General features: G+C 42.5%; 1 protein-coding gene and 1 pseudogene across 2 annotated transcripts; one reads left to right on the top strand and one right to left on the bottom strand.

Annotated features, from left to right (window-relative positions):
* Window positions 1–7: 7 nt before the first annotated feature.
* On the bottom strand, window positions 8–1,966 carry LOC111974900 (cilia- and flagella-associated protein 157-like; annotated as a pseudogene).
* A 6,153-nt stretch (window positions 1,967–8,119) lies between these two features.
* On the top strand, window positions 8,120–21,843 carry LOC111974849 (SH2 domain-containing protein 3C). 2 transcript variants are annotated; one of them, XM_024002892.2, is made up of 12 exons: window positions 8,120–8,283; window positions 9,442–10,219; window positions 14,525–14,564; window positions 16,102–16,230; window positions 16,344–16,759; window positions 16,984–17,102; window positions 17,422–17,906; window positions 17,992–18,107; window positions 18,274–18,445; window positions 18,597–18,708; window positions 18,923–19,129; window positions 20,458–21,843. In XM_024002892.2, exons 1-12 carry the CDS (start codon window positions 8,265–8,267, stop codon window positions 20,625–20,627), a joined length of 2,763 nt encoding a protein of 920 aa, XP_023858660.1. In that variant the 5' UTR covers window positions 8,120–8,264; the 3' UTR covers window positions 20,628–21,843. The 2 variants fall into 2 exon arrangements, with proteins under 2 accessions (XP_023858660.1, XP_023858661.1); XM_024002893.2 differs by lacking the exons at window positions 8,120–8,283; window positions 9,442–10,219 and adding an exon at window positions 11,558–11,717.
* The last annotated feature ends 2,329 nt before the right edge of the window (window positions 21,844–24,172 follow it).

Raw genomic sequence — 24,172 nt, 5'->3', positions numbered from 1 at the left:
CGCCTGCTCCCTTAGTCTAAAGCAGGGTTTCCCAAACTTGGTCCTTGGCCCCCCGGGTGCACGTTTTGGTTTTTGCCCTGGCACTACAAAGCAGATCAAAATAATCAAAGCTTGATGATGAATTGGTTATTTCAATCAACTGTATAGTGCTAGGGCAAAAAACTAAACATGCACATGTTGGGGGGGCAGGACCGAGTTTGGGAAACTCTGGTCTAGAGAGCACAGGGAGGGAGAGTATGAGCAGAAGTCAGTGTCCCTGACTGGAACATACATGTTTTATATTGATGTTGTTTTTAAAGGCTGGAGTTACAGTTGTATGGGACCCCCTCCCTTTCTGTCATTAAATGATTTTATGGCAAAAATGTGTTTGGAGTGAAAATCTGTTTAGATGCAGAGCGAAGGAAAGTTTTGAGCAGCAGTAACCAAATTATTCTGGATATATACAAGTATACCAATTATTAGGAATACCCTATTCAAAGGCACTTACATTTTTTGTCTTGCCCATCCACCCTCTGAATGGCACACATACACAATCCATGTCTGAATTGTCTCACGGCTTAGCAATCCTTCTTTAACCTGTCTCCTCCCCTTCATCTACACTGATTGAAGTGGATTTAACAACTGACATCAATAAGGGATCATAACTTTCACCTGGATTCACCTGGTCAGTCTGTCATGGAAAGAGCAGGTGTTCTTAATGTTTTGTACACTCAGTGTACATATGGCACTGACCTGTCGCTGTCCAGCACGGCCTTCCTCTCTAGGCTGTAGTCGACTGTGTGATGCTCCCGCCTCTACTTCCCGAGCTGCTCCTCCAGGCGGGCCATCAGCTCCTCCTTCTGCACACGGGACTCCTCCGGAGCTTCCAGCTTACCCGCTGCATGGGGATGGAGAGAGAGGAGTAATACATTTAAATGATCAACGTTAATTCATCTTGAATTCAAACCACAGGATCAGGTATGTTGGAGCTGGTTTGAAATGAAAGCCTGGTGGTGGATCATGTGAATGGGATGATGTGGTATCGAGGTTCTTTATCTCACCAAGAACCATGTTCTCAAAGGTGAGCTTGTCCTTGTTCTCCTGCAACTCTTGGCGGAGTTGACTGAGCTGCAGCTCAAAAGGTGTCCTTGGCCTGCTGCAGTCCCCCCAGTTGCTCTGACAGGTCTGTGAGCTCATCCTCCTTCTGGGCCAGTGAGCACTTCACGTAGAGCCCCATGTCCTTCTCAACAGTAAAGTACTGAGAGGAGAAGTCCTTGTGTTGCACCTCCAACTCATCACATTTGTGCTGATATCTGCAAAGACAGTGAGAAAATAGGATGACATTTAAATAGGGGGGAATTCAATCATGGAAACTTGATTGGTAGTTTAAAAGTTTGCAAATCATTTAGTTTTATTTCATATATTTTTATGGTTGATTTCGTACTAATGGACAGTATTTAATAAATAACTTATTTTGATGATTTGCATTAATGAGTGATTCGTGTTTGATTGCCTATTTTACCGTCATGACTATGATGGGTTGTCTTTACCCTACGTAGTTACATTAGGGACACACCCTTCGATACAGTGATTTTCGTTGCAAGTTAGGTGATAATTTTCGATAACCCTTTGCATAACTTTATTAACCTCTGTCTTCTAACCTGCTACGTTAATTATCCTAACCTGCCGCGAAAAAAGGCTTTCGCGGTTACGTTAGGCTATTGCCATCTACTAGACGTCTCAACAATAGTCTGACAGTTTGTCCACGCGCAACATTTTTCTCACTCAAACCATCAACCTGTACTAGCCTAAGATATATGCAGCCAATGAAAACTCTCACTTTTCCAGTCTCGTTTCTGCGACCTGTAGAAATATATTCCACCCTGACAACGCGTCTCCAAATCCCATGTCCTTTTTCTCGGTTGATTTATCTCTGCTTTTCATTCTATTTTGGGGTGGAGGTCATTTTTTCCGTGAAACTTTTTCTCCAGCGATTGCGCTATAGAACAACTTCTTCTTCTATGGTATAATGGCGTTCGCAACAATTAAATGTGCATTCCGCCACCTAGTGTACGGGTGGATAATAGTTATCCCAAAATATTTTTGGAGGGGGTAAAAATAAAACCTCATAACTAGCCAAAAAATTATTGACCTAACAGAATCAACCTGCTTTTCTGTAAAAACCTCAGTTGCAACATTTTCCATTCCCAGATTATTCGAAATTGTACTTCTTCTATGGAGTAATGGCGTTTGCAACAATTAAATGTGCATTCTTCCACCTACTGTGCGGATGGATAATAAGGATCCCAAAAAAGGAAAAACATTTGGGTAAAAATAAAATACTAACTACCAAAAAAATTTATTAACTAAACAAAATAAACCTGCTTTTCTGTAAAAACCTCATTCTAATCAGGTCCTAACACAGGCTCAGAAGCCTTCTGTGAGGGCAGGACATTTCCTTGCGACAAAAACCCTTGTAGTGCTTCTGCTGTGAAGTCTTGGAGCCCCAAAAACTTCTCGGCTGCAGATATAATATCCAGCAACTTGGACCTCTTAGACACTTGTGCTGTACAATTAATCACTGTGGCTATAAATGCCACAACATCCACCTTCTTCACAATGAGTGTATCCAGATCACCCGATTTACTTAAAACACTAGCAACTGATTGCAATTCATCCACTGCCATATCTTCAACACTGTTGCCTCTTGCCCCTTCGACTCTCTTCACCTCCTCCACATAGGAGATCTCTGGCAGCCCTGATCAATGACACTTCGACCTCCTTCACCCTAACAGGGCACTCAAGGAAGTCCGGAGTATGATCCCCACCACAGTTGCAACATTTTCCATTCACAGATTCTTCAATATCATACTTCTCCCGTCTGCAAACATTTGACACGTGACCATATCCTTTACGATTTCCACACTAATGGTTTTGACACAAATGCTCTCACTTATATACATACACTTTTACATAAATACACTTTTCACTATCTTTCAAAAGTTGGTGTGCAGAGCTTGGTAGTAAGCGTCCGCTCAAGCTGCCATCTTAGAGCCTCCCGGATTCAAGCACAGTCGCCATTTCCTCCAACTTGCCATCGACGCCAAGTGGTTACAGTCAGTGGTGACAAGTTCAAATCAGGAGCTCATCTCCTATCAAACAACTAGTTAGGAACCACAACACACATTTTTTTCTCTACTCGTTCTACCATTGCTTCTTCAACTTCACTCCTTTCTTCCACTCTTCTCAATGCCTCCGGATAGGAGACATTCTGGACAGCCCTTATTCTTGCCACCTCCGTCTCCTTCACCCTAACAGGACACTTCAGAAATTCAGGTGCATGTTCACCACCACAATTGCCCCTCAGGGTCTCTGTGCTGCCACCTACTGATATGTCATCTCTCAGTGCAGTGCATCTCTCAGGAAGAGTGGGGGTTTCTTAAGGTGCCACTCAAGACGTCGTTTAGGATATCGGACGTTAGTCATGGTCTGCAGAGATGGAATTTCAATTATGCAAAAAAAAGTGTTAATTCACTCGCTGTGAGCTCTGTCTTTGAACGTTACCTAACGGTAGCCAAGAATGTAACATTATGTTTTCATAAATGTAAATGCTAGATAACGTTAGCTCCCTTAACTAATAACAAATGCATTAATTTTAGAATGTATTATTTATTATTGAATGTTTGAAATAATAATAATTGAAATATCAAGTCATAACGGTTCTAGTTATGGAATTCCAGCGCTTCTAGTGTTAAAAGACTCCTTTCGAAATCCCCACTTCTCCTGAGAGATGCACTGCATTGAGACATGACATATCAATAGGTGGCATCATAGGGACCCTGAGGGATGACTCTTCTGAGAGATGACATCGCAGCTGGACCATATACAGTTGAAGTCTGAAGTTTACATACACCTTAGCCAAATACATTTAAACTCAGTTTTTCACCATTCCTGACATTTAATCCTAGTAAAAATTCCCTGTCTTAGGTCAGTTAGGATCACCACTTTATTTTAAGAATGTGAAATGTCAGAATAATAGTAGAGAGAATTATTTGTTTCAGCTCTTATTTCTTTCATCATATTCCCAGTGGATCAGAAGTTTACATACATTCAATTAGTATTTGCTAGCATTGCCTTTAAATTGTTTAACTTGGGTCAAACATTTCGGGTAGCCTTACACAAGCTTCCCACCATAAGTTGGGTGAATTTTGGCCCATTCCTCCTGACAGAGCTGGTGTAACTGAGTCACACACGCTTTTTCAGTTCTGCCCACAGATTTTCTATAGGATTGAGGTCAGGGCTTTGTGATGGCCAATCCAATACCTTGACTTTGTTGACCATTTTGCCACAACTTTGGAAGTATGCTTGGGGTCATTGTCCATTTGGAAGAGCCATTTGCGACCAAGCTTTAACTTCCTGACTGATGTGTTGAGATGTTGCTTCAATATATCCGCATAATTTTTCTTTCTCATGATGCCATCTATTTTGTGAAATGCACCAGTCCCTCCTGCAGCAAAGCATGATGCTGCCACCCCTGTGCTTCATGGTTGGGAGGGTGTTCTTTGGCTTGCAAGCATCCCTCTTTTCCTCCAAACATAACGATGGTCTTTATGGCTATTATGGCCATTTTTTTTCATCAGACCAGAGGACATTTCTCCAAAAAGTACGATCTTTGTCCCCATGTGCAGTTGCAAAGCATAGTCTGGCTGTTTTATGGCGGTTTTGGAGCAGTGGCTTCTTCCTTGCTGAGCGGCCTTTCAGGTTATGTAGAAATAGGACACGATTTACTGTCGACATAGATACCTTTGTACCTGTTTCCTCCAGCATCTTCACAAGGTCGTTTGCTGTTGTTCTGGGATTGATTTGCACTGTTCGCTCCAAAGTACGTTCATCTCTAGGAGACAGAACGCGTCTCCTTCCTGAGCGGTATGATGGCTGCATGGTCCCATGGTGTTTATACTTGCATACTGTTGTTTGTACAGAAGAACGTGGTACCTTCAGGCGTTTGGAAATTGCTCCCAAGGATGAATCAGACTTGTGGAGGTCTACAATTTTTTTCTGAGGTCTTTGCTGATTTCTTTTGATTTTCCCATGATGTCAAGCAAAGAGGCACTGCGTTTGAAGGTAGGCCTTGAAATACATCCACAGATACACCTCCAATTGACTCAAAGGATGTCAATTAGCCTATCAGAAGCTTCTAAAGCCACCATCCCGTCTGAACGTCAACTCTGCCTAGAAGGCCAACACCACTCTCAACTTCAACAGTGAAGAGGCGACTCCGGGATGCTGGCCTTCTAGGCAGAGTTCCTCTGTCCAGTGTCTGTGTTCTTTTGCACATCTTAATCTTTTATTTTTATTGGACAGTCTGAGATATTTATTTTTCTTTGCAACTCTGCCTAGAAGGCCAGCATCCCAGAGTCACTGACGTTGAGACTGGTGTTTTGCGGGTACTATTTAAAGAAGCTGCCAGTTGAGGACTTGTAAGGTGTCTGTTTCTAAAACTAGACACTCTAATGTAAGTGTCCTCTTGCTCAGTTGTGCACTGGGGCCTCCCAATCCTCTTTCTATTCTGTTTAGAGCCAGTTTGCACTGTTCTGTGAATGGAGTAGTTCACAGCATTGTACAAGATCTTCAGTTTCTTGGCAATTTCTCGCATGGAATCATTTTGATGTTATTTTAATGGACAAAGAATGTGCTTTTCTTTCAAAAACAAGGACATTTCTAAGTGAACCCAAACTTCTGAACGGTAGTGTACATCCATGTAAGCTCCATGGGTCCAGACTGTAATTCTACCAATCTGTCTTACCGCCTCTGCATGTGATAAAGCATGACTGATTCTACATCTCTGAACCTCTCTAGCCTCTCTCTCTGCACCTGGCATCTACCAAATGCTGCACTGTTTTCTCCCCTACAATTACAGCACTTAACCTTCACATTGCTCCGACATTCACCCTAATCATGGGGCGGCAGGTAGCCTGGTGGGTAGGAGCATTGGGCCAGTAACCCAGTGGGTTAACTGAGCAAAGGCAGTTAACCCACTGTTCCGTGGGCACCGATGACTTGGATGTTGATTAAGGCAGCCCCCCGCACCTCTCTGATTAAGATGGAAATGTGGAAGACACCATTCAGTTGTACAACTGATTAGGTGTTCCCCTCCACACTTGACACATCTTTTCTTTCCTTTACACTGAGCAGCACATGTCCCAATCTTTGGCATTTAAAACACTGCAGTGCATATGGGAGAAATTCTCGAACATAAGGAATCCCATCTGTACTTTTCCCAAAACTTTCTCAAACCTCAGCATCACTAATAAGCTTTCACTTCATTGTCCCTCTTTCTTATTGATCAACCTTTTGACCTCCACTACTCTGCTTCCCTTCACATTTTCTTTAATATCATCTGTGGACATATATATTGGGACCCCAGTGAGGACTCCCCTCAACCTAGAATAAGCACCATGTACATGGCTTTCAATATTCTTCCCATTAAGCTTTTCCATTTGCAGAATCTTCGCTTGTTGAGCCTGGTTACCACAAAATATTAGCAATCTACAATTTCTAATTAACCGGGCTAGTTTAACTTCTCTTTCTCTACGGCATTGGTTAGTCGGATAGGGTGTAAATGAGGCCCTGTGGTCTCATCAAACACCATCTTTCCACTCCGACTCATTATTACTCTTGCTTCCTATCTTGACCCTCTTTTTCCTTTCTATACTAGATGCTCCACTGTTTCAGTATCAGGATCTGTCTTCTTCCTATGTCTTTCCACTATAGACCATTCAGATCCGTGACCCTCATCCTCATGCTCCATAGGATCAGAACTGACACCCATATTGATCGCATTCCAGCACAGCTGTTGCTTCACCAACTTTCTCTCCATTTTGTTACACACTACTCGCCACCATTTTCCTGGACCTTCTCCCACTCCTGGCATCCACAACACACGTTGTTACCAGGGAATGACGTCAGGTGCCATTGAATTGGAATGTCAGTCTGCCCACTGAAATGGAACATCAGACAGTTCGGCTCCTGTATTACCATACTATCAGTTTAACAAACAGATATTTACAATACATCATGTTTACCTAGTTAATCTATAGAACCTACTCTGATTACAGTATTGTAGTACATGGGATTCTCTTGTTCTTTCATATAAGCACATCAATGACATGGCCAAGGTCCAAGGCTTTGGCATCGACTCTGTTCAAGCACAATAAATATTTGGGAATGTATTACTGCAAGTATGCACACAAAACTGAAACTGCATATAAAGGGTATATATTTGTCAATTAAATTAACATTCCACAAGCCAACAATCGTCATCCCCGCTCTCCCTTTTCACAGATCTACTAACTTCTATTGGAATACTGTTTCATTAATACATCTCTGTTGCGTGTAACAAAGGATTTGCAACCGTATGAATAGGCCTGTACGGTACTTGCCAGGCCCTGGCCGATTCATAGACAAGTCAGCTGTCATTAACAATGTCATCCTTGTGTTGGCTGTATAGGCCTAATTGTGTCAGATACCAAGTCATACTAAATGCTAGTGAAAATGTCAAAGCTTGTTTCGAGCTAGCATGGTGTTCTTTGTGCTTAGACAAACTGCTTACTGCGTACTGCTTACTGCCTACTATTGCTTATTTCTTTACATATGACAGGAAGTCTCAATAGGAAATTTAGCAACCCAGAGAAAATTATGCAAGACTTGTGCTGAGTGACTACTCACTATCTGAGTCAAAACCCCACCCACCAAAAAGGAGAAGCGCAAGTTCCCTCCTGATGCCCTCCTGATGTTTTGGTTTACTTATTTTTTCGGTGGGACTATTTTGTTGTTTTGCTTAATCAATATTTTGTCATCTATAGATTGTCATTCATTTATAAGCACATTAATAGATCACATCATATACAGCCTCGCTGAAAGCTTCTTAAAATAACACAACAACTGTAGAAATAACACAACAACTGTATGTGCCACTGACATGTTTTAACTTATTAGGGTAAAGGTAATGTTAATTGGAAACTTTGGTTTGATAGATTCACTAGAATGTCTCTCTTTCACATGCAGAAATGACTGCTGACGTAAAATGGATTTGCCAATTCCGCTCTCTCAAGACGACAGGAAGAACATTTCTCTGTTGGGCAAAAGAAGGTATTACTGTTCATCACACTGTGGGAACTGCATGCTGTTCAAGGAGTGTATCAAAGTTGTCCTCATATAGACTGTCTAAGAACAAGGATGATAATAGGACTTGTATCCTTACACGTCTGAACCTACCCCAAACCATGAGCAAACGAAAACTGAGTAAGTTTTGTTTTTCTTAATAAATGTCTCATTCGTAATCAATTCTACAGTATATAATAAGAAGGATCACAGAATGCATCAATCCTAGAGCTCTGGTTATTTTATGAGTCAGAGTTAGGGAAAGGCAGGAGGCTTCTCATCTCTTAATGGGACTATTTGTAATGAATGAGTTCTATTGACTCTTGTTTCTCTGTCAGTTCACTCATTGTCTGCTGTTGCTCCACTTATAAAAACACTATTCAGGTTTATATGCTATTGTAAACAAAAACATAGCTGGCTCATTGTTTTGTTTCAAATAGCATCTCAATTGAGCACTAAATGGAGACTGACCATGGCATACAATATAAAAACAGCTCTTACTAATACAAGCCAGCCTGCTATAGACAACAAAGTTATGTTTGTTTGGTATTATGGATTAGGTCATGTACTTGTGTGTGTGTGTGTAGTTTGGAGTGTATAACGACAGTAGAAGGTCATTATGTCATTTAAACTTGACCATCAGGACCAAAAACATAATTTGAAAATAATTTGAGTGAAGGAAATCCCTCTAATATTGTGCTGAAGATGAAAAACCTGATCAGATAGTAGCCGACGTCTGTTACAGAATAACATGTTTATAGTTCTACTTCCTCAAGTCTCCCTAGATAACGCTCTCAGTGACAAAGCTAGCCGTTCAGGTCCAGAGTACACCCCCCTCTTGCCTAATGTGTCTCTGAAAAGTAAATAAATGACTAGCGTAGGGAAAATGATAGTATTCCTCTATTGTCTCCCCCAATTTCTCCCTCTCCCACTCCTTTTAACAGCCCCTGAGGAATCATATTTAGCTGGAAGCAGACTAGAGGCATTCAATATGTCTGCATCAAGTTTTCATGCTCTAATGGGTCCGCAGGGAAGAAACATAATTAAACAACCACAGAGTTCAGCTCTCAGTTCAGAAATGAATCCGGTGAGGGATTCAGCATGTTCGGCTTGCATGTGAAAACATTCCAGGCATGACTGAGCAGAGAGGACACAAATAATATTTTTCACATGATAAAAATGAAGAGAGGAATCTCAATTCAAAGCACATACTGTACCATAGAACACCAATGTATCAGAATATCAAATGAGCCATGGCAACAGTGGATACAGTAAGGAAATCTTGCGCTCTCTCCCCAGGTCTCAAGTGGTTTGGAAGTCTCTCCAATCTCTCCATCCGTCGTTCGTCAGACAAGACAGACCCCAAGATAACCTCAAAGCCTGATGGGAGCCACAGTGACAAAACTTTGGGGGCCAACTCAGTTGATGACATGGATACCTGCTTACTCAGCCCGGGCTATGCTCGCTCCAGTGACATGTACACACACGTAGGTACCGTGCCTCGAAAGGAGAGGCAGAAAAGCAGCAAGGAGTCAAAGAAAAAAAAGAGTAGCAAAGGTCAGATCAGTGGAGGGCAGAGCCAGTGTCAGGCTGGGGACTATGTACGTGATTCTCCTCTTCTGAGTGTCCTGTCTAGTACCCATCTTTCAGCTTTAGAGAAGCCATTGCCTGGTGGCCTTACAGGGAAAACACTGCCAGTGGTTCAGGCCCCCACTCACTCTCCCTCACCCAGCTGTGACACAGATACACTGCCATCCCGTAGAGGCTCATATGAGGTACCCAAGTCCTCTGCACTTAATAAACCCTCAGGAAATCAAGATCCACCATTGACATGTGAGGACCACTCAGTGGTCAATGCAGCCAGGACCAATCCTTGTGTGCCTGACCCTGCCACTATGCCTTTCTCCCAGAGCACTCAGTACTACTCTGACCCAGTGTCACCCACAGCGCTTACCAAGGACTTGTATGAGGTGATGGACCCTATAGCACAGGTGGTCCGCAGAGATACAGAGCAGAAGACACAAGATGATGGAAGCAGGACTCTGGGAGATTCACAGCGGATGGGGACATTTGACTGGTGAGAAACTGATTTATCACAACACTAGGGATAATATGTGTGTGAGATGAATTGATACATTCTGTAACCTTTTATATATATTTTTTCAAACAAAATATCAAAAATTGTATCTGTATCTCTGAATTCAAGAATTTGTAACTGACAGGCATAGGTTTTAAAGTCCGGAATGAACTCTAGTGCCATATATTATCCTGCAAAAGTGCTCTGAAGTGAAGTTGCATTAGCCAACCTACACTGTAAAACCATGAAACGTGACATGCTTATAACCTAAACGTTAGTGTTTAAAACTTAAACATCAGGAATTTCGATTTTTCAATAAGTGTTCTCACCTTAAACACAGGCGTTTAGAATGCAAGACTAAACATGACAGTCAGCTTTTTCCAGTGAGTTTCCAACCAAGAAAACACCTTCAGATTTTAAACACTAGTGTTAACTTTCCCATTGTTCTGTTTAGAGTGCATTTAGTCATTAGAAATTCCATGCCTTTTATTCAGATCAGTGTTAGGAATGTCTGTCACCTTACCTTAGCACAACGGAACAGGACATTTGATTCAAAAAATATTTTCCATCGCGTGGTGTGTTGAGTTCATTTCAGTTAACTCTCTGAGTGAAAGAGGGGCCTTATTATCATATTTCCCAGCATGCTTTGTTGCAGGTTGATTTTTAGAATAGTTTGTTTTAATCCAATCTGCAAGGGGTTTTACTTATTGCACCCGTTACTGAGATGGTTGTTCCAGTTTAGATTTTCTGGTTTAGCTAGTTTTGATTTTGAAATCTTGCACAATAGCAGTCATTCTGTGTGCAGGTTGTGGATTATAAAATATTCGAATTCTTAGAAATACTCCCTCTGGCTGGATTCCAATAGGAATTACGTGTTTGATGTGGCCCATGAGCCAGGATTTTCTGACCACAATGTGGAGTATAACTAGACCATATGAAATGAAATGTGGTCATTAAGGATTTACTTTAAATTGAAACACATTCACTTAGGCAGTCATCTAGTGAAGGCTCCAGGAATATAAATAATTGAATGGAACAACCACAGTCATGGGTGGGTGTCACATTCAGTTAAAAGGCATTCTGTGAAATACGCAAATATGGCTTTACACCCTACAGTGTTAAAACAACACCCCCTCGAAGTGTTACAGAAAAGTGTTTAGTTAAGTGTTCAGATCCTAAACACTTGGTTTGACAGTGTACCTGTTTCTCGAGGCGGGACGCTTAATTCATCGCCGTTAAAATTGGATGTGCCCATAAGCATGAATTTGAAAGGTCTTGTAGAATAGCAAAACGATCATTCGACTCCGACAATAACATGCATGGGCTGAAGGTTCCTCCCCTGCACGGTTTTTGCGCGTGGACGAGAGCACCCTTTGCTCGGCTTGTAGTTCAGCTCAGCGCAATGACTTGAGATCGTTACACCGCTAGAGATGTGCGAAACTCATGATATAGGCTACCGCCCGATTCCGTCTCGATTATTTACTACCATGGGAATAAGGTGAGTTTTCAGATTTCTAGATCTCTTATGATAATACAATACCATCACTTCATGGTGGATGTACGTTTGATGGATAAGTTCTTGTTCATAGGTTGTTTATTGCCTGGACTGCATAGTCATGTTCTCTCTGAGCACTTTCGTTTGAAAACTGTTTTTATGTTTTGGACATTGTAACATTCACATATGTTGCAGGTAATGTCATTGTGTTACATTGTAACATCTTGCAGTTGCAGCCTGCACACTGCACAAACAACTAATCCATCCTAGTTAATTATATTCATTAGCTGCATGGTGCCCGGAAGTGACTTACTGCCACACAGTATATCTTGATATACATGAATACATCTATTTTCTTATGACACATGAATAAACCCTATTCACATGAAATGTTCAGCTTCGGACAGTGATCTCTGGGTTTAATGTCCTACAAAAGCCTCGCCTATAGTGTCTGTTTGTCATTTGGGGAGCCTGGGATATGGGTTATGTAATGTGTATTGCTTAAGGAAGTTGGACGTTTTCCTTCATTTCAGCGAAAGGAGGACATTATTACTGCTCTCTGTCCAGTGAATGGCGACCATACAGTCTATGGTCGAGACTGACTTCTGATTGTCGTAACAGCTAGTGGAAGTAATTGATCTCTCAGCCAGTTGAACTTGACCTTATGTTCCCTGACGTTCCCCGAAGCCAGGGGTCCCCAATTACATTTAGCGGATGGTCGGGTCGGGAACATAGTTCTAAATCATTTTTACACTGAAAATTGACCACAAGAAACCCAAACAGATATAGTATTTGACAATAATCATTTCAAACCTTGACCACATTGGGATACGGTCACATATGCCTCTCTATGTATGCGTGGGAATACTTTGGAACAGATTTCCTAAATTAAAATCACTTTGAGCTAATTTCCTGGTGATTTTGCAGCAATGTCCAACAACAAATATCACCCGTGGGGATCACCCACTTATTGGGGAACCCTGTCCTAGACATTATGTACAGACCGGGATTCTACTACCTATTAGTCTATAGAAGAGAGGAAACAATATTGAGCAAATGCCGCTGGTATAGATGAAAGTGAAAATGTGAAGGATGGAAGTTCAGATCAAGGGTCATTTTACTCTCTAAGCTGAGGTCAATAGACAGCTTGTCAGTAGTGATTCATTTTGCCTGATCATCGGGAAAAAAATCGAATTTAAATTAACAACAATTCTACACATTTTGCCATGAGTAGAGAAACTTTTGCATTTTTCAAGCACATTTTCAGCAATTCCACACATTTTGCCTTGACTTATGCCATGTTCATACGATATCTGGGTGACTTACAAAATCAATGGGGACCCACTGTAGGCCAGGAACCCTAGCACGTGCCCTTTGTGCCCGGTCGGTAATTCAGCCATGATTACTACAAGGTTTAGATAGCTGGCCAGACTAAGTTACCTAGCAATCTACAGTGTATAAAACATTTGTTTCAAGGGCTAATTGAGTAACTGTCGGTGACTGACATAACAAGAGAAAAACTGCTGATGCTCAACCACATTTCAAAATGACTACCTTGTGTATTCTACTATTCATACTCCCAACAGTAAGTTGAGACCCTGACTGAGTTCCCCCCAAAAAACAGTGGTGGCGGGGACCCCTAGCGGCCACGGGGCCTTGCGCTCAATGCGTAGTCTGCGTATAGGCAGAGGTGGCACTGGTCAAGTGTCTTTAGTGTAAAGCTCTGAACTCTAGACTCACTCGAAGGACATAGCTTTCATAGTCATGAGTGTGATCTGTGAAACCTCGCTCTTTCCTCAGTTTTACTGACAGTAACACTGCTCCATTATAAACCGTGTCATAAACTACTTACTGTGTCCTTATGTATATGGGCAGTGTACAATGTTCAGTGTTTGCAGGTCATACTGTATGTGATTCTTATTATTGTTTTGAGCCACAACCCACTTCAAGGGGTTGTGTGTTTGTGTGTGTCTCCCCCATACACAGCTGCCTCATGGCTGTTTGATGACGTTAGTTTATGCTGTAAATATGGATCTTCATCTAGGGAAACTCATCCGGCCAAGTACTGAATAGGGAGGCTCCTTAGCTCAAACTGAAATGGCGGTCAGAGGAGCTTGGCTTTATTAGGCATCATAGAAACATGGGAAATGAGTCTGCAGATTCTTCTTCTTGTCAGATAATGAAAGCTAGTTCTACTGCTGGTTTTTCTCATCATTATCTCAGTCTGTGTTATTGTAGTTTGGGACCCCTGTGGGCCATATATGTGTGTTTGTTAGTGAATGTATCTTTAGCTGGAAGGAAGGAGGGGGGAAGAATGGTATGTTGGGGAGGACGAGGAGCAGCTGTGTGTGTGTGTGTGTGTGTGTGTGTGTGTGTGTGTGTGTGTGTGTGTGTGTTTGTGTGTGTGTGTGTGTGTGTGTGTGTGTGTGTGTGTGTGTGTGTGTGAGATTGAGTTCATGGGAACAAGAGGTCATGTCTCTTGACAGTACTCTTGTGGAAACGTTCTTGGCTGAGGAACAACAGAAAGTCCAAAGTAACACTTTTCAAAAGCTCCTGACATGCCTCTCGTCTTCCATGATAGTTTTTGTTTAATGTCACCGGCTGTTGCTTGGAGTTGTCATATTAGTACATATCTTGGAGGTATTGCAGATTTGAACTCCTACTAGACTGTTATGTAATAGGCCTATTTCCCCCTAGCCGAGGCACATAGAGAAGTACATACACAGAGGACAAGGCCCTGAATGTTGTGCCATCACAATGAAGAACATACATTTCCATTCTAACATGATGTTTTCCCCTCTTTCTTCCAGCCAATTGGATCCAATTGAAAGCAAAGGTGAATATGTGAAGGTAAGATATTTTACCTCCTCCTCACTACTAATATGGATGGATTCATAATAAGTGGTCCTTTTGAGACATTCTCTCGAACATAAAACTCTGAGGTGCCCGTTTTAGGATTGCAAAACAACAAAAAAAGGAGACTTGTTTACTTCTTCCTATAGAGTGTGTTGTTTTTAGAATCCCCTCTCTTGCTGTGTTTGTGTGGAACCATTAGAACTGTGATGGGGATCACAGTGTGTGCAGCGGTCGAGCTCTAATTGAATTAGGTTCGGTGACATAAAAGAGTTGGGAAGCCTGCCCATTCCAGAGGAATAGTTTAGAGACGACTGTGTAACTGTGGGCAACTGAGCCTGATCTGGATTTGACTGGTTATGCCTAGTGCAGATGGAAAGACTGAAGGAATTCAGAAACATTCATTCGTTGGATCCTCTCTAACTTTACAACCATACAATTGATTCTACATTTTAAATCAACTTTATTTTATCAATATATATTACATTATATATCTACGGTCCCGCCCAAAAAAGTGACTTTCCAAAAAACAAGACCACTTGCCAGCAGCATACCACCCTGCATCCCACTTCTGACCTACCTGTGACGCTAAGTGGGGTTGGTCATAGTCCGTCCCTGGATGGGAGACCAGATGCTGCTGGAAGTGGTGTTGGAGGGCCAGTTGGAGGCACTCTTTCCTCTGGTCTAAAAAAATATCATAGGGCAGTGATTGGGGACATTGTCCTGTGTAGGGTGTTGTCTTTCAGATGGGATGTTAAACATGTGTCTTGACTGTCTGTGGTCACTGAAGATCCCATGGCATTATAGTCGGAGTTGGGTATTGAGCCTGGTGTCCTGGCTAAATTCCCAATCTGGCTGTCAAACATTCAATTTGTATTTAAAATGAACACTTTCCCTCCTTGAAATGCTAAATTATCTTGATGCAGCAAACCGGTATGTTATTAATTCAATCCAAAGTATTCATGAGGTTTCCTCTTCATTTTGAAAGTGTTTTTGGAGCAGTGTCAATCAGGCCATGGGACAAACCATTAAATAGAGGGAAATGTTGTTGTTTGAGAAAACAACATGTCACCTACTGTAGTTTAAGGCTTGGGAAGGGAACAGTCGTTAGGACCAGTAGATCCGCCCATTTAAAATGAATTCCAAGAAAGATTTATACAAGTGGTGATTGGAGGGTCAGGGTGCTTGATCTACTTTGCCTGGGAGACTGTGTGTAAATAGGTGACAGCTTGGCTGACTAATGGCTAAGCTACACAATAACGTTACCGCAACAACCTGCCCAAGACTGTGCTCTGGTGACATGCCAGTGTGGGAATGCCTGACTTTTTTTCTCTGACCTTCCCTGCTTCACTCCATCTACTGAATTTCACAACAGACTAACCGGGGGAAAGGCAACAAAGTGACTTGTTTCCACTGTCTGGTGCTGAATCTACGCAGATGCTGTAACTGTTGTTTCACAGGGGTTATGAAGTTGAAATGTATTTTATTTTCATCTCTTCTCTACTTCTTACCTTTGCTTCCTATGTCTTTTAAGTTCTCCAAGGAGAGGTTCTGGTTGGACGTCCCGTCTGAGAAGCTGCGCAGGGAGCTGGAGGAAGAGCTGAAACTAAGCAGCAGCAACCTGTTGAGCCATGGCTGGTACCATGGACACATCCCCTGGGAGGTGAGGCTCCCCTCCTCCCTCAAACATCTGGACATACTTATGCACATGTACACACGCATGACATTCGTAGTAATCTCTAGCTCTCCTTAACTGATGTGTCCTTTGACTGGCAGGTGTCAGAGACTCTGGTGTTGCACCATGGGGACTTCCTCATCCGAGACTCGCTCTCCAGCCTGGAAGACTATGTGCTGACCAACCGCTGGAACCAAAATACCCTGCACTTCCTAATAAGCAAGGTCCTGCTTCAGACCAGTGAGACCTACACCCGGGTCCAGTACACCCTGGAGGGAGAGGCCTTCGACTCCGTGCCTGCTTTGGTTCACTTCTACGTGGGGAACAGGATGGTTTTGACTCAGCAGAGTGGGGCTCAGATCCACAGTCCCGTTAATCGTACTCTACCACTACACTACTTGGAGGCAGCCTTCGCTCTGGCCAACCACAAGGGCCCTCTGAACTCTCCCTCCTGTCAGAAAGGGGCTCTGGTCAAGACCCAGAGTGGGAATGGGATGGACAAGATCTGCCCGCTTAGGTGAGACTGGTTCTCATCTGCACTGTCCTCTGCTCTTTTGACTACAGCACCAGTTTGGCGGCTGTGAGCAGTTTTTTTGCTGTGCTTCAAATATAGTTTGTTGATTTTGACTAAAGGGGTGTGTGTGTGTGTGTGTTTGTGTCTGTGTTGTGTGTGGTGTGTGTGTGTGTGTGTGTGTGTGTGTGTGTGTGTGTGTGTGTGTGTGTGTGTGTGTGTGCGCACAGCCCTTCTACTGTTCACCACAGGGGGGCAGTCAGGAGCTGTAGCTTCAATTTGGATCAGATTGAGAAAATCCATCAGCCCTCTTCACCTATTGGAGAGAACCTTCTCTCTTCGCCATTCAGTGAGTATGGGGCTGTTTTTGTACAGCAAAACATCACAAGCACATAATCAAATATCTGCGTGAGAGTGCCACATTAAAACTCTTCAATTGCTTCCCAGTGACTTTAGTTTCAAATAAAACACTTCCATAGGAAAGGACTGACATAATATTAATTTGATTTTTAACCCTTATTTTACCAGGTAAGTTGATTAAGAACACATTTTCATTTACAGCAACGACCTGGGGAATAGTTACCTGGGGAATAGGGGAGGGATGAAGTGTGACAAAGTGTTATATTGTGTAACTCATTATTGTGAATTTTCTCTGCTTGTATCTGAAGTCACCCAGCAGCCCAGGAGTCCACGTGTCATCCGAGTGCCAGAGGTGGCTCCCTCCCCATCTGTCTCCAGACGCTCCAGCAGCAGGACCCAACCCTGCCCCTCACCCTCACCCTCCCCCAACAACAACACACAACAGACCACCAGAGCCCAGGCCTCACCAACCCACATATATCTGACTCCAGACACAGACAGCAGCTACAGTCAGCTCTGTCCTGCCACCCCACCAGCTCAGAGTTATGTGAAGCGGCTGTGTACGGAGGAGGAGGAGGGACAGAGTGTTGTAGACCCTGTGAAGGAGGAGAATGTGTATGAGGTCCCTATAGTGGAAACAGCCTCTGCCTTCAGGCCTAGTAGGTACCAGTCCCCACTGATGCCCAAGGAGAACAGGCCCCTGGAGGTGGGGGTGCTGAGGAGGATCAAGGAGCTGCTAGCCCAGGTGGATGCCAAGACAGCGGCTAAACACATCACCAAGGCTGACTGCATGGTACTGACACACACACACACACACACACACTCCCTCATTGCACAACCCAAACATATCCTTTTCTTACCATGTCTCTGGTCCTCAGGTCGCCAGAATATTGAACGTGACTCCGGAGATGCAGAGGAAGATGGGTGTAAGTTCTGGGATGGAGCTACTGACCCTCCCACACGGTCACCAACTCCGTCTGGACCTGCTGGAAAGGTGAGGACTGGCATTACTTTTCACATTACTTCACACACTTTTTGGTTTTTCAGATTTTTGGGTGTTTCTGTGTCAGCTTCCTTGTATTTCTAAATTCACCAGTTTAATTGACGTCTTTGTAAAGTCTCTGTTTTCTCTGTGCCTCGGCTATCCCTCTATCATCCAGGTTCCAGACCATGTCCATCATGCTAGCTGTGGAGGTGCTGGGTTGTACTGGCAGCACTGAGGAGAGAGCTTCCCTGCTGCACAAAACCATCCAAATGGCTGCTGAGCTCAAGAGCAACCTGGGCAACATGTTTGGCTTCGCCGCCATTATGAGAACCTTAGAGCTGCCACAGGTACAGCACATACGGATGGGCGTTGGAACTGAAGAGTTACTCATACATAACTACTGTAACTAGTATGTGGAGCAGGTTACATTTAGGGGAGGTAAAGCATGAGTTACACTGATCAGTGCATTGATGAGCATTTATTTTCTTTGCCTCTTAGATCTGCCGTCTGGAGCAGACGTGGATGGTGTTACGCCAGCGACACACAGAGGGCGCTATCCTCTATGAGAAAACCTTGAAGCCTTTCATGAAGCGCATGAACGATGGGAAAGGTACTTCATCCTAATTTATCTCCAAAGACATTTAGCCTACATTCCCTAAATAGTCTCCTTATTTTAACTAGAGCCTAGGGAATAGGGTGCCATTTCTGACACACCCATTGTCTCACCCCCTAAAAGCAGTGAATGCAAACATTGACCTTAGTGAGAGTATACAGTGTGTCCAATACAATGCCTAATAGACCTCTTCCTCTCCTCTCTTTCTAAGAGAGCGGTGCATTTTCTAACACATCTTTCCCGCACGTGGTGCCCCTCCTATCCCTCCTGGAGAAGAGTGTGGCGGTGGCGGACGGGGCGGAGCCCTGGGAGACGGTGGAAGCGGGGATGGATGTGGTGATGAGTCATCTGGCGGCGGCACGTACTATGGCACAGCTGGGTGGCAACTACTGCGCCAACGCAGAGAAAAAGCTACAGGGTGGGAGGAAGTCTTTGTACTATGTACACCAAAACTATATTGCGATACAGACAACAACCATGTTGAGATACAGACCACAACCATGTTGAGATACAGACCACAACCATGTTGAGATACAGACCACAACCATGTTGAGATACAGACCACAACCATGTTGAGTTAAAGACCACAACCATGTTGAGATACAGACTACAACCATGTTGAGATACAGACCACAACCATGTTGAGATACAGACTACAACCATGTTGAGATACAGACCACAACCATGTTGAGATACAGACCACAACCATGTTGAGATACAGACTACAACCATGTTGAGATACAGACACAACCATGTTRAGATACAGACTACAACCATGTTGAGATACAGACTACAACCATGTTGAGATACAGACTACAGCCATGTTGAGATACAGACCACAACCATGTTAAGATACAGACTACAACCATGTTGAGATACAGACTACAGCCATGTTGAGATACAGACCACAACCATGTTGAGATACAGACTACAACCATGTTGAGATACAGACTACAGCCATGTTGAGATACAGACACAACCATGTTGAGATACAGACTACAACCATGTTGAGATACAGACCACAACAATGTTGAGATACAGACACAACCATGTTGAGATACAGACTACAACAATGTTGAGATACAGACTACAACCATGTTGAGATACAGGCCACAACCATATTGAGCTACATATCTCAACCATGTTGAGAGACAGACTAAATATATGTTGAGATACAGACTTAATCCATGTTGAGATACAGACTAAATCCATGTTGAGATACAGACTAAATCCATGTTGAGATACAGATTAAATCCATGTTGAGATACAGACTAAATCCATGTTGAGATACAGACTAAATCCATGTTGAGATACAGACTAAACTCATGTTGAGATACAGACTCAATCTATGTTGAGATACAGACTAAAACCATGTTGTGTTACAGACCACAACCATGTTGAGATACAGACCACAACCATGTTGAGATACAGACTAAATATATGTTGAGATACAGACTAAATCCATGTTGAGATACAGACTAAACTCATGTTGAGATACAGACTAAAACCATGTTGAGTTACAGACCACAACCATGTTGAGATACAGACCACAACCATGTTGAGATACAGACTAAAAACATGTTGAGATACAGACTAAAACCGTGTTGTGATATTAAGTATTTCATAAAAGTTTGCCACCACGACACCAACACAATTTACCACATATATGAACATGTTGGATATGTATTAGTGAGGCTTCAATGATGATCTCTTTATGTTGTTGTGTGTTGTGTTGTGGACATACAGGTTTCCAGGAGCAAGCTGAGGTTCTAGAACTCTTCCTCACAGAATTCCAGATGAGGTTGCTGTGGGGGAGTCGGGGGGCGGAGGAGAACCAGGCAGAGCGATACACCAAGTTTGACCAGGTGTTGACCGCCCTGTCCAACAAACTGGAGCCCCCCCATTCGGCACAGTGACCTTTAACCCCAACCCACATTGGACTTGAATGGGTCTGTCTTGCCTTTGTCTCTTGAAATGAGAAGCAACTCCTGTCAAGTACTCCGTGTCAACTGACATGGCTGTACCAGCAAGACTGAGTCAGGACATTTTTTTTGTCTTGAGAGATGCTATGCTATGGCTTAAATTCATGGTTCTGGGTAATAAGGTAGGCTACTAATGCCACTTTATAATTTCACATAGAAATGTGCTTCACTACACAGACTTGTGCTGTGAAATAGTAAACAGAGAATAATGCTCTGTTGGCGTATGGCCAGTCCAGGGTTGTTGCTGCTCCTTTCAATATCAAATACCACTGTTATAGAAGTGAAGACCAGCCTTGCACAGAGTGCAAAAGTCTCACTGCCCTTCCCTTCATGCCTATGAGGCTGTGCCTTATGTGCGAGAGAATCATCTGAAGTAGATTTGGTCAATCCTTTGCCAGTATCAATAACTGTTGCTCTTGTATGTTATAATAAGCCTGCTTATGAAGGCTGTGCCTTACTTACGAGACTAACTAGCTTATAAGAAGAAGTGAATTTTGTTCTTTGCTCAGTAGCATTGTATTTGTTACTTTAATCATGCTACACAGAGGACAAAGAGTACACTTCAGTCAGGTAATATTCATGGTCAGTCAACACATGCATTTCAAAACCTATTTAGCACATCCTAGTCATCTCTCTTGTGTGTACATTAACTTATACTCTAACGTTACTTACATTAAGCAGAACATTTACTTGCTTATAACTTATTATAAGTCAATAAGTTTGTAATTTATGTAGGGAAAGTGTTAAAATGAATAATGCCACTAGTATTTGTTGTTGTCCTAGTTCTGTGATCAGTGATGAGACAAGAAAACCAACCACTACTACTCAATCATGTATGATACTGTATACGTCACTATGCAATACATATTTACTTTTGGTGCTATTCACAAAAATGTGTCTTTAACTTGTGTTTAGCATTAGTGTATTTTATCATGAATTTGATCAAGCTGGTACTACATCAGAACATGCTTTGATAGGGTCAGTTATCAAACAATGCACTGTTCTTAGTTCCAAAGGTGCAAATTATTTAATGATATGTTTGGAATCTAAGCCTATTTGTCCATGTATTCAACGTAAATGCAATGGATATATTGACTGACCTGACTATATGACATATGTAATATAATTTAATAAAAATCATTTATTGGTGTTGGAACATGTCTTTGTCACACAAAGTCAACGTTAGGAAGTTATCAGACCAACAGTCACATTTTATTGTCATCATAATGTGCTTACCTTGCAGTGGCGGTCGGTGCCGATTAAGATGAGGGAGGCTGACATTTTTCTTATGAGCATGGCCTTTATTACAGCATATTGGATGACTGTCATTCATATTCCATTCACCCAGCTCAACGTAACATCGATAGGTTTAGGTTAATACTGTACATGATACTCCAATTTCCCTTCACCCATCATGAGGTTGCTGCAACCTAGCCTATGAATGAAAGTTTACAACGTAGGTGCACAGGTTGAGAGAAGATTTTGAGTAATCAAGGTGACAGACAGTGACACTTTCAATACCGCCCTGCAAACTCTTGCCTGCATCTAGTTGATTTAGGGTGTAATCATTAGTCCAACAGTTGCAAATGAGAGTTTCTATTGGACAAATTCAGGTATGTTTATCCCCGTTTCGTTCCGTTTGCTTCCATTTAAGAAACGTTTAGGCGGAATGAATACACCCCTGATAACACACAAACACAGGTCACTTTCATAGCAGCCACATACAAACAGCATGATCACTTTGCTTGTTAATTCCTTCTCTCATCTGTGACCAGATGCCTCACAGGTCCTCAACTGGCAGCTTTATTAAACAGTACTTGCAAAACACCAGTCTCAACGTCAACAGTGAAGGTGCAACTCCGGGATGCTGGCCTTCTAGGCAGAGTTGCAAAGAAAAAGCCATATCTCAGACTGGCCAATAAAAAGATTAAGATGGGCAAAAGAACAGACACTGGACAGAGGAACTCTGCCTAGAAGGCCACTATCCCGGAGTCGCCTCTTCACTGTTGACGTTGAGACTGGTGTTTGCGGGTACTATTTAATGAAGCTGCCAGTTGAGGACTTGTGAGGTGTCTGTTTCTCAAACTAGACACTCTAATGTACTTGTCCTCTTGCTCAGTTGTGCACCGGGGCCTCCCACTCCTCTTTCTATTCTGGTTAGAGCCGGTTTGCACTGTTCTGTGAAGGGAGTAGTACATGGATGGATTATCTTAGCGAAGGAGAAATGCTCACTATGTCATGCTGTATAATGATAGGAGACAGGCGCAGGAATACGAAATTGTTTTTTAAATTTCTCTACCCAAAATAGAGTACGTCATGAACATGACGGGGACGAAGCCCAAAACAAACACGTATATATATAACACAGGGCTGTAACCCAAACAAAGAGTGAGATGTAAACCTCTAATAAATACATGGGATGAGACCTGTAATAACAAGTGCACACTAACACGGTAACATTAAAACCGATACAACAGACCACAGGTACTCACAAGACCAACGGACATGGAACAATAAGGAACAGAGGGCACATATATACACATACTAATCAGGGGGAATGGGAACCAGGTGTGCGTAATGAGACACGACAGTTTGGGGTTGGTGGTAATGATCCAGATCAGTGACGCCTAGAAGGCCGGTGACATAGACCTCCGGAGCTGGTGAACGGAATGAGCAGCAGTACCGGGGGAATACGTGACACACTAACAGGGATGTTAACAAATTTGTGCACAACATTTTTGTGCATATGGAACATTTCTGGGATCATTTATTTCAGCTCATGAAACATGGGACCAATACTTTACATGCATACTGAACAAAAATATAAACGCAACATCAGGTAGTGGGCTGGCTAATGAAGATAAAGCTGTTTTCTGAATATCTATCTCACTGTTCCTGTAAAGTTTGAAGGCCTGGACGTTGAACTATCATTGTGCTTTTCAGTAGATCCCATGTAGTGTTCCTGTGACTGTAGTCCTAGTTAAACTTCTTATGGCTGCAATCCCGCTACCGGGATCGATATGACAACAGCCAGTGAAAGTGCAGGGCGCCTAAAATTCAAACAACAGAAATCTCATAATTAAAATTCCTCAAACATACATGTGTTTTATATCATTTTAAAGGTAATCTTGTTGTTAATCCCACCAAAGTGTCCGATTTCAAATATGCTTTCCAGTCGAAAGCACTACAAACGATTATGTTAGGTCACCACCAAACCACAATAAGCACAGCCATTTTTCCAGCGAAAGATAGCAGTCACAAAAAGCAGAAATAGAGATAAAATTAATCACTAACCTTTGATTATCTTCATCAGATGACACTCATCCAACTTGTAAGTCGCTCTGGATAAGAGCGTCTGCTAAATGACTTAAATGTAAATGTAAATAGGACTTCATGTTACACAATACATGCATGTTTTGTTTGATAAAGTTCATATTTATATAAAAAAATCTGAGTTTACATTGGCGCGTTACATTCAC

This window comes from Salvelinus sp. IW2-2015, linkage group LG15 (assembly GCF_002910315.2).
Source record: "Salvelinus sp. IW2-2015 linkage group LG15, ASM291031v2, whole genome shotgun sequence".
NCBI classification, from domain to species: Eukaryota; Metazoa; Chordata; class Actinopteri; order Salmoniformes; family Salmonidae; genus Salvelinus; species Salvelinus sp. IW2-2015.
This window is presented reverse-complemented; position numbering and strand designations above follow the sequence as displayed.